We start from the raw sequence: 12,208 nt of genomic DNA on the forward strand, positions 1-12,208 counted from the left end.
AATATGAACATTACATAAACCAAATAAACTAAATTTAAAAATTTAGTCTAATGAGCTCTGCTATAATGCTTTATGATTTGTTAAACTATATGGCCCAGATAACACTGCTTGCAAGTTTCCAATTATATTATGCTGATACACATGAACACACAAATATTCCCAAACCTGCTTAATCCATCTCAAGGTTGTGGGGATTAGGGGCTATAGCTTTAATAAGAAAAGAACCAATCAGTTGCAGGGCTAGAACTAGACTTTGTAAGAGATGTATCTTTGTGCATATACACAATTCCAACGCTCACTGCCTTGCTTAAAAAAACAGGATGCTTGCAATGTACTTCTCATCACTACATTTTATAGATGATGTAAATAATGTCAATCTACGGTGGGGTGAAAAGACATCATCTGGAATGAGAATTCCTCATATAAATGTGTTAGTCAAGTGGAAGTTGACCCAATTATAAAAAGTCCAAAAATGAATCAGAATTTTATCTAACAATTTGCCATACTTGTTTTGGGTGTACTCATGGATTGATCCTAGTAATGTCTAACCAGACATGGTTCCTTGTTGGTTTTGCATCTTTTCTAGTTGTTTTTTTACTTCATCTAGTTGTAATACAGCCATATTCTGAGTTCTTTTTGTATTAACAGTGAGAGTATTAAAAGAGTATTAAAATTTACAGTAAGATTAGATTATGAAAACTAAAAGAAAAGAACCAGAACAATGCAATATTAATTCCAGTTGTGCTTTAGTATTCATCACACTTACCCAATTAGCCTAAAATGTATGTGACATGTACAATAAAAATGTTTCATCTACTTTCAACCAAAATTGCATCAATATATATGATCTTACCATTGTTGCTTGTCTGCAAAAATTGTGAATCCCCAACTGTAAAAATGGAAACATTTTAGAAATTATGGTATATTAAAGGTACATTTTGAGTTTAAAAACAGAAATAGAATTCAGCCTACTGATAAGTTTTGCTCTTAATATCAATTTTTAATCATTCCATAACTCTGGCAATCCCCCTAATTACTGACAATTACCGATCAATTATTTGAAATCTATTAGCACTGTTTACAGGAAAGTTAAACATTACAGTTTATGAGCTTGCAAAGTACATACGCTTCCCAGTTTAGGTAAATTCTTATTATATACCATATAATACAAAAAAGAAGTGAAATGTGAAAGTTAGCATAAATATGTAAGCAGGCTACCATTTATTTTTCAAAAGGAAGTCTACAGTACCATGTATTTAATTGTGTCTTCATATAAAATAACATTGATGTATTTAAAATTATCAGGACTGCTTTTATAAAAATGAACAATACAGATTTCATAGAGAAATCATTTATAATGTTTTATGCTGAAAGAGTTATGCTTTGTGCTGTATTCCCTTTTTTGGCTTACTTCTCTCACAAATGCATAATGCATATAATTTTTATGCAAACAAGATCTGTGACTTATTAATTTTCCAATGTTAGAAATCATTTATTTCTATATTATACATTAAAAATGATCTTCTAAAATGCATTAACTAATATAATTTAAATATTGATTCTAGTAACTAATATAAGAAAGCTTCCTTAAACATTTTGAATGAATTTTGCAATACAAGTTTTACAAGTTTAATAAGCAAAGTTTCTGTTATTGAAGAATGAAAAATAAGAAATCAGTATTAGCAAAATATTTCTCATATTCATTTCTATATAACGATGCATCCCATGATTATCTTGAAACTAACTACCTTCATTTTGTAATTATATACATTACTCTTGTTTTTGTTTCCCTTTAGTTTTTGTGAGTCCAGATGTTCCATAAGAGAGTGATAACATTTCGCCTCTATTGAAGCATACTGTTCTTCTTTTTTTCCTAACACATTATTAACAAATTCAGAACTGGATCACTGAATTAATTAAATTCATAGCTCTACTCTTTAGCAGTTCATTTAAATATCTCCCTATATATCTCCAGAGACTTACTTATTTGTTGATGGCCTGTTAGTGACTATTACAGTTTCACATACAACCACTGAAGCATTAATAATATAAAACATACCTTTCCATTATCCATTTGTTTCAATCATCCCCCAACCATTTTTTCTATTATCCTATTTATATTTCTTGCCACATAATTATTCAATAATGTTCTCTTGCTTTAAAGCATTTTAATGATAGAAAACAAATACTTAAACTGGACATTTGTTTTTACTTTGAACCAAATCATAATTTTAAAAAACACATTATCCACATAAAACAAATAGTTAAAAAAATTACAATAATAATATAACAGAAATCCACCATTTAAACAAAAATGAAACTGTTAATTTTACAGACTTAGTATGTTGTAAACCTGTCAACTGTAACCTAGTTATGCAGATAAAATATTAACAGATATTTACACAGTTATATCTTGCAATACTGAATCTATTACAATATTCTTATATCATCAGATGAAACTGGAATCTCACAACTCTAGAAACTTTGGTTTAGTTCAGCCTGGTACTGTCTATGCAGTGTTTAAACATTCATGTGATTAATTTATAGATACTCTGTTTTCTCCCATTCTCCAAGATTTGCCTAGTAACTTCATGTTTACTCTAAATTGACCCTATATGTGCACGAGAGTGTCTTCAGGCAGTAGGACATCCATCCGAAGTTCACTGCTGCTTATCATTTAGCTTTGGCTCCCCTAAATCTTTGTGAAGGACAAAAAACTTTGTGTTGTGGAAGGATGGACAGTTAGTATTCTAGCCCTAATCAGATTATTCTTACAACAAAATATAATGAAAGTTGATGTTATAAAAGTCATGAATTTCAAACCAGTAGTAAAAATACACAATTTTGCTATACTACTTTATGCTCTATTTACGGAATTTTTCCATTTTTCTAATATGCTGACAAAGGCTAATACAAAAGCCACTATGGAGTGTGGTCCAGTACATTCTTTAACATGTTTAACAGACATTTGTGGCAGATATGCTTTATCAGTTCAATGAGCATTAAGACTCACAGGATGAATATCTGTCCTCCAACTATCTGGGTTAAAGCATATGTTAGCATCCAAGACCTGAATTATGCGTATTTCAAACACATTTTAGAACACAATTAAAGTCACATCACAACAGTAATATTGGAAGGACCGGCTACTCAGATGCTCAGTTCTTTTAGTGAACCAGGATAATTATGAAGCACAATGTGCTTAATTATCTTATCGGGTAATTTCAATTAAATTATAGGTATTGGCATGGTTATGCTTAGCATGGTTTAGGGATCTCAGGATGATCAATTTTAATTACTAAAATCCTTTGCATTGCTGCCTTTGTTTAGCATTCAGATTGCCACTTCAGTTTAAAATCCAGTAAGAAATTTCAAAATGACCTTTCTTTGTTTATTTCAAAATCTGGATGAAATATACAAGTACCTTAGGTACATACATTTTTGTTCCTACTGTATGTAAATAGACTAGTATTAGCACATTGTCCCAAAATAAATAGTCAGAAGTAACCCAAGGATTGGTCTCGCACCAAAATATAATTTTATAACATTATCAGTGGCACTTTTGCCATTAAAATTCCGTTGGGACTACATGGATCTGGAAAAGAGTAGACATCCTGAGAAGTTGTGCAGAGAGTATGTGTGTGTGAAAGACAGATGACTAGGCATTTAAAGAGATCTAGTGAGACCTATTTCTCTGCTTAAATCTACTGTCCTGGCCTTATGCTTATTCTCAGTCTTGGGAAAGATCCTGGGCTGGATCAGCTCAGCTCATGGAGTGGGATAAAGTCAGTGCAAATTATCCCTCTGTGCCAAAGTAAAAAATATCAGGTATACTATAATTCAAACCAGGAGTAACTAATTGGTGACAGTAACAAGAGCTTTTAACTATTGTCACTAATCCACTCCTCCTGACCAGTAGACCTTGGGGAACTAAAAAACTTGCAGTTGGGGGGTACTAATTTATTAAGGGATTAACTCATCGATAGTTAGCCATGTTTCGGTCACAAATAAAAAGTCCAATCCTCATGAGTTGAAGAAACATTTAAAATCAATGTTTTCATAGCTAGGAATCTAGTATTTACTAGAGCCATCTCCAACAGAGTCAATTCACCAGACTGATGAGGCACATGGCCCAGCAGATGATCTTGAAATAGTGTTTTATTCCTGGGCTTTCAACACCTACCAGGTGTCATCATCAGAGGAAAGTGATTAGACATACAGGAATCAAAGGCAATATACTGTATAGCAAATGAGAAGGGGAGGGGTGTAGGTGGGTTTTGGGGGTGATTGTCTAATGATTGTGTTCATTATTTGGATATTCATCTTTTCAAGCCTGCATATACTGGGTTAACACTAGAATCCCTGAAGCCTACGAAAAAACTCATAATCCCAGCCCACCTTAAATTCCTTTGCACCTCTCCATTAGCATCTTTTGTTTTGCAACTACAGTATGTCAATCTGCACAAGCAGCCTGCTATCCCATTCCCCCTCCCACAGACATACCTCAAGTTGCAGAGAAGATTCTCAGAGCTAAAGTGTGTTTATCTGGGTGTGTGGTGCATTGAATTGTAAAGGGTAAATAATATATTGTCATCTGTAATTCAGTAGACCCCTGCAAAGTTGCGGTTCAGAGTTCGCAGCCTCAGTCATTTGCGGATTTTTTCTTAGTACCTAACTAATAATTGTTAGCGGAAACCGCAAATATCCTCCGCAATTTGTATGGCTTTTTCGTGGCAATACTGTACTGTAGAGAGAACAGGAAGCAAATTTAGAGAAAACTGTGGCTTGGGATGGTGAAAGTAGCCAATAGAATTTGAAACTGCAACTCCCAGCAGTTCCTGCAGTGGCTCTGATTGGTCTTCTGCTGAGGGTGCTGGGGCTGTTGAGGTCAAAGGATGTCAGCGCGGTTTTTAAAAAGGGGTCTGGTGACGAAAAGCAAAAAAAAAGCTTTTGTAATTTGTGTTTCAAGTTCCTGTCTGTCTGCCTTCTGTTGGGTTACCTGTACTTATTCATTTTGTCATGTATTGTTTCGTGCGTCTGGATTTTCTGCCATCTGCCTGTGTACATGAGGACTGTAAGTGGATTCATGGCCATCCTGCAAAGAAAGGAGCGCTCCTGAACCCGTCTTCACCATTTCAGGAACTACCGGTAGGACTATCTGTACATTCCCATTCAACGTGTGGATCTCTGGACTATCTATTTTCATCATTACATTTCATCCATTGCTGTTTTCATGAACTTTTTCATGATTTCCTGCGTGTGTTTTGTTTGTGCTTTGTTGTATTTAATATGTAATCGCTGTAAGGGGAACAGGGGTGGTATCGTTGTTTTCTTATTTTATTTGTTTTCATTACATTCTTTATTTGCTGTTTGATTACCGGTTTGCTTTGTTTTTGTCTCTGTTTGTAAGTGGGTGCGGGTCGGGTCAAGGCTGGGTGCGTTCCTGGAATCTCCACCATAAAAATAAATCAATGTCTTCTCAACGGTGTGAATCTTAGCAGCAGACCCTTGTGAGCAAGGGGGCTGAACGCACCCCTAAAAGACACAGACGCTCTTCTAAAACCCTCTCTTTAAAAACACTGATAGATTACCTTCACATTGCTCCCTTACTTGCTGGGCTTCCTTGCGGCTGCTCTGTCGCGTGATATGCTTCTCACGTGATGCTACGCTTACTTAAAACCTTGAACAGCACTTGTCCTTTTTGGCTGATTGCTTTGTTTCTCTCTCCTCCCCCAGACATTCTCTGCTCCTGTTGGGGGTTGTGCTCTCCTATGATGTTTGTCTATTCTTTAATCGATAACTAACGGCATACTGAGCTCCTTTTACTTCTGAAAGAGATATGTTTGTTTGAAGTGTTTGAATATGTTCCTGTCTCTACAATTTCCTGTGTTTCTGTGCAATTCTGTGACCCAAGTGTGACACGCTGCAGTACTGCAGCCTCACTGGATTGATCCGCTGCACTAGACTAGCCTGCAAGCATTAGCGCTTACCTCTGTATGCTTGCGTGTAGCCAGTTCAAGCACAGTTGGCTCAATGACTAGAGTTACTCAGTTACTGTGTTTCATCCATGGCGTCAGTTGCACTTTGTACATATTGTTCCAGTAGTTTTTTAAATAGTTTTTACAGTTCATTAGCAGTGTGTAAAATGATCAGTGTTGCAGTAATTGTGATGCTCTTTACATGAAAAAAATGTCACTTTTTCTTTGTGAATTGTGACGTTTACTTAAAGTGCAGCAAAAAAGTATTTGGTGTCCAGGGATGCATTAACTCCCAGGTATGAGCAGTTTAAGGGTTAAAGCCAAGATGCTGCCGAAACGAACTGAACCATCTAAGGCTTCTGGCAATCAAAACGTGCTTGCATGAATTACAGTACATATAGCGGTAACATTGGTATTTTACATTCTAGCATTGCGGGAAGCATAGCAGTACAGTATACAGGTTTACCTTTACATTCTTTATTTTTAGGTAATTTATTAAGCTGGGCATATTTAGGGTTTAAACTATGAAAATAGGCTTTTTTTTAACCACATCCAAAATTTGCGGTTTCTCACAATTTGCTATAGGAACGTAACCCCCGAGAATTTTGAGGGTGTTCCGTGTCTACAACGATCTGTGTAAATTGTAGGACGAAATGTGACGCAAGAATTGTTGAACACCTAACTAAAAAAGAAACGGTTTTCATATTTTAGTAATAATTGACGAAATGTAGACATGAAGTGTATAATGTATGAAGACTGAAGTCCAAATATCAAATAAACGCTTTCACAAAAGTATAACAAAACAAGTGCACTTTTATTCAAGAATATTTGTCAATTATTAATTTAAGGTGGGCCGGGATTATGAGTTTTTCATAGGCTTCAGGGATTCTAGTGTTAATATGCTATATACTGCTTTTGATTCCTATATGTTGTCAAGGATACCAGGGGCGACGACCCGGCCGGGACGCCTTCAGGGACCGGAAGTGGGCGGCGTCCATCTGGGATCACGTGGAGGCCGCCATCCTGGTTGCTTTGGGGGCCACGGGTAGAGGGTTTGGAAGCCCAACCCTGTAGGGACCCGTGGTCACCGCCAAGGGGCGCCCCAATGCCTTAGTGACCATGGACCTCAGCACTTCCGCCATACCAGGAAGTGCTGGGGGGAAGAAGAAGAGGGACACTCGGAGAGCTTCCGGGAGAACAGCCGGCATTTCCGCCATACTGGGGCGTGTCCAGGGAGGAATACCGGGACGCACCTGGAGCTCGTCCGGGATGACATAAAAGAGGCCGTCTCCCTTCATCCAGAGTTGGAGTCGGGTGGAAGCAGGACGAGGCAGGAGCAGAGTGGAGGCGGCCCAAAGAAAGGCATTGTGTGTTGGCCAGGACTTTGGGGACATTTGGGGGTTTGTGTGGCACTTGAATTGTAAATATTGTGTAAAATAAACGTGTGGTGGTGGAAAACAACATGTCCGCCTGTCTGTGTCCGGGCCGGATACACAATGTCTAATCTTTTTCCTCTGGTAGGGGGTGCCAATGTGCACCAAACCCCAGACCGAATAATACCCAAAACAGTCACAGGTTCAAATAAAGGATTTTAATCCACCACACACTTTAAGCACATCCAAAACCATACAATGAACCTTTTGTCTTCTCCTTCAGGGTTGCACTTACAGACTCCAGTTCCCATGAACCACTGTGGGTGTCCAAGATGGGATGCCTCCACCAGACCACTGCCACCTAACTTTTGGGGATGGAACTGCTTCTGCTTGTCCATCCCTAGCACCTTAGAACTTGGCAAGAGGTCTTGGCAAGTTGTTCAGCCAGGTTACCTGTTTATCCTCCATTATATTTACAATATGGCATCCTGGCTGAACAACAGCATGACCTCTATATACAGGTAAGTCTCTACCCAACCCTAACCCTTGCAAATGTAGAAATTTGTGAATAAAATTTAAGTCCCCGCAACACACATAAATGATTGGGTAAGTGGACCTGTTTTAAACATGTCAAGCCTTACCACTGTTTCTATTTACCGTACTGAAAATATCATTCACAATTCTTAATACTGTAATGAATGAGTCATCCATTGTATGAGCTAGTATAACATCACAACTGTGGTTGCTACAGTGAGCAGTCCTTTTAAGGACAGCAAGCCACCTAAAAGACCTGTGTAAAGAACAAAGGATCCATTCCGGAACTTGGTGCCAGTGCTACACTGGAGTCAGGAGCTGGAAAAAAAGAAGACCTATTGTCCGACTCACCTAAAGTTTTTAGTACATCAAAGTCCTATAAAGGACTCATTTGGCTCTTCAGAAGAGTTGCTGGAAAGTACTGTGGCTGTGATCCATGGATCTTTTGTACCGTGCAGCATTAGTAGGGGGTAGAGTGAGGGGATGCCTGTGACAGCTGAGAGACTGTTACCTTTGCAGCCTGCAATGCTTTGGGGTGATGGAACTGGAAAAAGGTGTGGCAGATAAAGTTTCCACTGACCCCAGGCCATGTGAAGCAGGTGCTAAAGGTAAAACTGTGTAAGTTAAGGATGAGGCAGTTTGCATGGGCATTTTGGGGCAGCCATGTAGTGGAAACTGAGATCCAGACCTTAAGCAGTGTTTGTAAAATCAGTTCAGTGAAGAAAAACACAAGAAACTGATACATCTGCAGCTTCACACAAGAAGGTTCGCCTACTCACAATCGACAGATCATTGGACAGATGTATATTTACACTAACAAATATTAAATAACACTAATATTTATATACCAAACTCTATGTGATTCAAATCTTTTTCAGTATTGTTTTACATATTTTTGGCTTATGTGTTGCCTCTGGGCTTGTGTGATCTTTCTGCAAGCCTCAAAGATTTTCTCATTTAATTAAAAGTATATGAATTTTTATGTTTCATATGTGTATATACTGTATGTTAATAATTGTTTTGAATTGTTATTGCTGTTGCAAAGGAAGTTTGCAATTTTATTTAAACAGTTTCTTTTCTTTTCCAATACTCATATAAATTATTCTTTTTGCTGTCACCTTTCAAAAATTCCTGGGACTTTGTGAGAGGGGGCACAAAGTGTACAGTCTAATATGGTTTAATGTTGGCCTAGTTCGAAACATTTCACTCTGACACATTTTGGGTTGTGTGCAATTTCTCATTCTTTTGGTGATTTAAGTAGTTAGCTGGCTCCACCTTTGAGTGCCAGGACAGGCTTTGTTTCCTTGTGACATTATAACAGACTTGTGAACACCTAGAATGATAAAGGTATTCAGAAATATTTTTTGAGCGAAAACTGGGAGATAAAAGGCACCATTAAGGGATAGGTAAATTCAGTTGGACATTTGAGGCATTGAAATCTACATGAGGCAAACTAAATTAATAGTTTAGTTTTGAGTGCCAAAAAGAGAATGCAGGCAATTATACAAAAATAAAGAAGGTTTCAATCTGGAAGTCTTATCACCCTATTTTGGGTTTCTTTCCATAAGTAGCACTACCACAAAGTTTGTTTGGAGAAACAATGTAATAACTGGACATCAGAAACTGTGTGCTGCCAACTTTTATTGGCAGCATATTATAACACAATATTTCACGTGATCACAATGTCATGTGACCAGCAATTGGTGTTCTGGCCATAAAAAATATGGTGCAAATTGCACAGATGAACACAACAAAATCAGTTAAAGAGCTATGGGGAATAACATATCTCTATGTATTTTAGAAATGGTATAAAGAGCAAAGCTGTTTGTTTCCTAATGTCTTATGCACTGTTATGAAATGAAGCAGACTGATTATTGGACGAAAGAAGAAAACTAAATATCGTATAAGTTGCAATATATACAATTGCAGTTAATTATTGTATTGATAAAATTGTACTCTATTTCTTTTCAACAAATCAATAACAAAAAACTACAACAACAGTAAAAAAAAATACCTTGTTGGTGGCTTTACTTTCTTCCTAATGCCAAAGTAACATTTGATAGACTTCACAGAGATGTCTTTCTCTGGTCTGGTGCTCTGTTGAAAATTAAAAATATAAATTATTTAATTAAACTGGTACAACCATATAAAATGCATTATTACATTTACATTAACACCCTATTCACAAAATTCTCTGTTTCTCAAGTAAAATATTAATAATACTGTTCAAACATTTAAATAACTGATTTTACTTAATTAAAATGGTACTTTTTAAAAAGACTTTTTCTAAAATGAACCTCCTAAAATAAGTTTGATTTAAAACAATTTGTTTTTGTAAGACACATAATCAATTTAAAAACACAATACTGAAACAACAGTCATAAATCATTAATTAGAATTTTTAGATTTTAGCAAAGGTGCTTTCACATACAAAAAACTAAAGTGTTAAAAACAGCTTACAATACTTAAACTATTTCTGTATCTCCAAGTGATTTTTTGAAGAACTTGTAGTTTATCTACATAGGCAAACAACTGTGCTAATTTCCACCTTTATCACTTAGTTAGGCATATTCCAAAGCATCCTGAAGTTACTCTAATTAAGAAATAACACGTTCTTGTTCAAAGAAATCTCTTCTTTTTGTAGATATAACATTTTCACATCAACTATTAACATATCTTCACATGCTTACTTTAAAATGCAACTCTGATCTTGGGAAACATTTAAAACTGCCCTGGGGACAAATCATGATATCAGTTTTTAAACTTAGCACCAAGAAGCATTAATAAAACATATATCTCCAAAAATGAAATACCAATGGCTCTTTCTAAAATGAGTTAATTAAATATTGTATTGATTGAACTAGTAGTACACATAAATTAATATTATTAAAATTGAAGACCTTTATTATATGTTTCTAAACTGCTATTTCCAGAACAGGGTAGCAGGGGGTGTTGGAGCCTATCACAGCTAGTATAGGGCCACAAGGCAGGAACATACACACCCCATCACAGGACAAACACATACATATGTACACACCTACCAACCACACACTAAGGCCAATTCAGTATCCACCTAACTTGCACATTTTTGGTCAACTGGTGCACCCAGAGGAAATCCATGCAACACTGGGAGAACATGTAAACTCCATGCAGGGAGGAGCTGGGATTTGAACTGTGCCACTGTGTCAGCTAAGAAAACAGTATATACTGTAAATTAATATATAATATATGTACAGTAAGTGACAACAAATAAAGTTGTAACTCAGATGCAACTATAAACACTTATCACTTAGTAAAGAAGGATTGGGAGGCTAAACAGAGAGCTGTCAGAACCAATATTCTGAGTACACCATTAAGTTAAAAATATGTCTAGATGGCAGTTAAGAATTTCAGTTTTTCATATTGGCTGCCTACCAAAATGAAATAGAATAATATATTTTGTATAGGACAAAAAGAAAGTATAAACCAAACAGATTTTCTGAAAAATTTAGTTTTATATACAATAGATACAGATAATAAAGAAACCAACAAAAATGCTGTTGCATCTTTGTTGAAAGGGACCAGACAGGTCACTGCTTTCCTTTGCTTACAGAATGGAATAAAAAGGTTAATTCAAAGCAAACAGCTCTGTAAATACACTGCACTGAATGCACAAAACTGTGAATGCAGACAAGAAAATCACAGTAAAAGACATTTTTCTAATAATAAATCTTTTACTTTCTATTGCTTTTGGGTTGTACAACTTACAATGGATACATATGTAAAGAAAGTATCAGTGTACACAGTATTTATAATTTATAATTAGATTATATCAAGGTCTTACATAAATATTGTATATGCTACAAATAAATTAGTAAGAAGTATCCTTTTACTTACTTTAATATCCTTGTAGATAAGCAGCTTTTCATCTCGTAAAATAATATATCGATCATGGAATTTGTTTCCATACATTAATTTACAAGGCATTTCCCGGATTTTTACATATCCTCCTTTAATGAATCCTTTAGTGTTTCCTGCCACAAAATTAACAACATATACGATATTCATTTTTGTACCTGGAAAGTAGCTAAAGCATGTGCTCTATATGGATATGCACAATGAAAACAAATCAAACATCAGTGCCCTTGCCAAACAGTCCTACAATTTCTTAAAGAAAATAAAATTCATGGATCTCCTCCTTGATCCTTTGTATTCTTTTTTAGAGTTATCAAGAGTCAGAGCCTACAAAAAGAAAATTCTAAGTAAAAAAGTCTATCAAGAAACAGGCAGTGTTTCAGATTAGTATAAATGTATCAGGTTAGTTGATTCAAGACAACGGTTGCC

General features: G+C 36.0%; 1 protein-coding gene across 1 annotated transcript in view; it reads right to left on the minus strand.

Moving 5' to 3' along the window:
- The window catches only part of zmp:0000000660 (arf-GAP with Rho-GAP domain, ANK repeat and PH domain-containing protein 2), a 446,729-nt gene that overhangs the window by 60,444 nt on the left and 374,077 nt on the right, over positions 1-12,208 (minus strand). The window contains exons 28-30 of the mRNA XM_039751270.1: positions 11,762-11,898; positions 9,900-9,982; positions 854-889 (exon numbers count right to left, since the gene is read on the minus strand). Coding sequence (XP_039607204.1) covers positions 854-889; positions 9,900-9,982; positions 11,762-11,898 — 256 coding nt within the window. The remainder of the gene's footprint in view (positions 1-853; positions 890-9,899; positions 9,983-11,761; positions 11,899-12,208) is intronic.

Source organism: Polypterus senegalus, chromosome 4 (genome assembly GCF_016835505.1).
Source record: "Polypterus senegalus isolate Bchr_013 chromosome 4, ASM1683550v1, whole genome shotgun sequence".
Lineage (NCBI taxonomy): Eukaryota > Metazoa > Chordata > Cladistia > Polypteriformes > Polypteridae > Polypterus > Polypterus senegalus.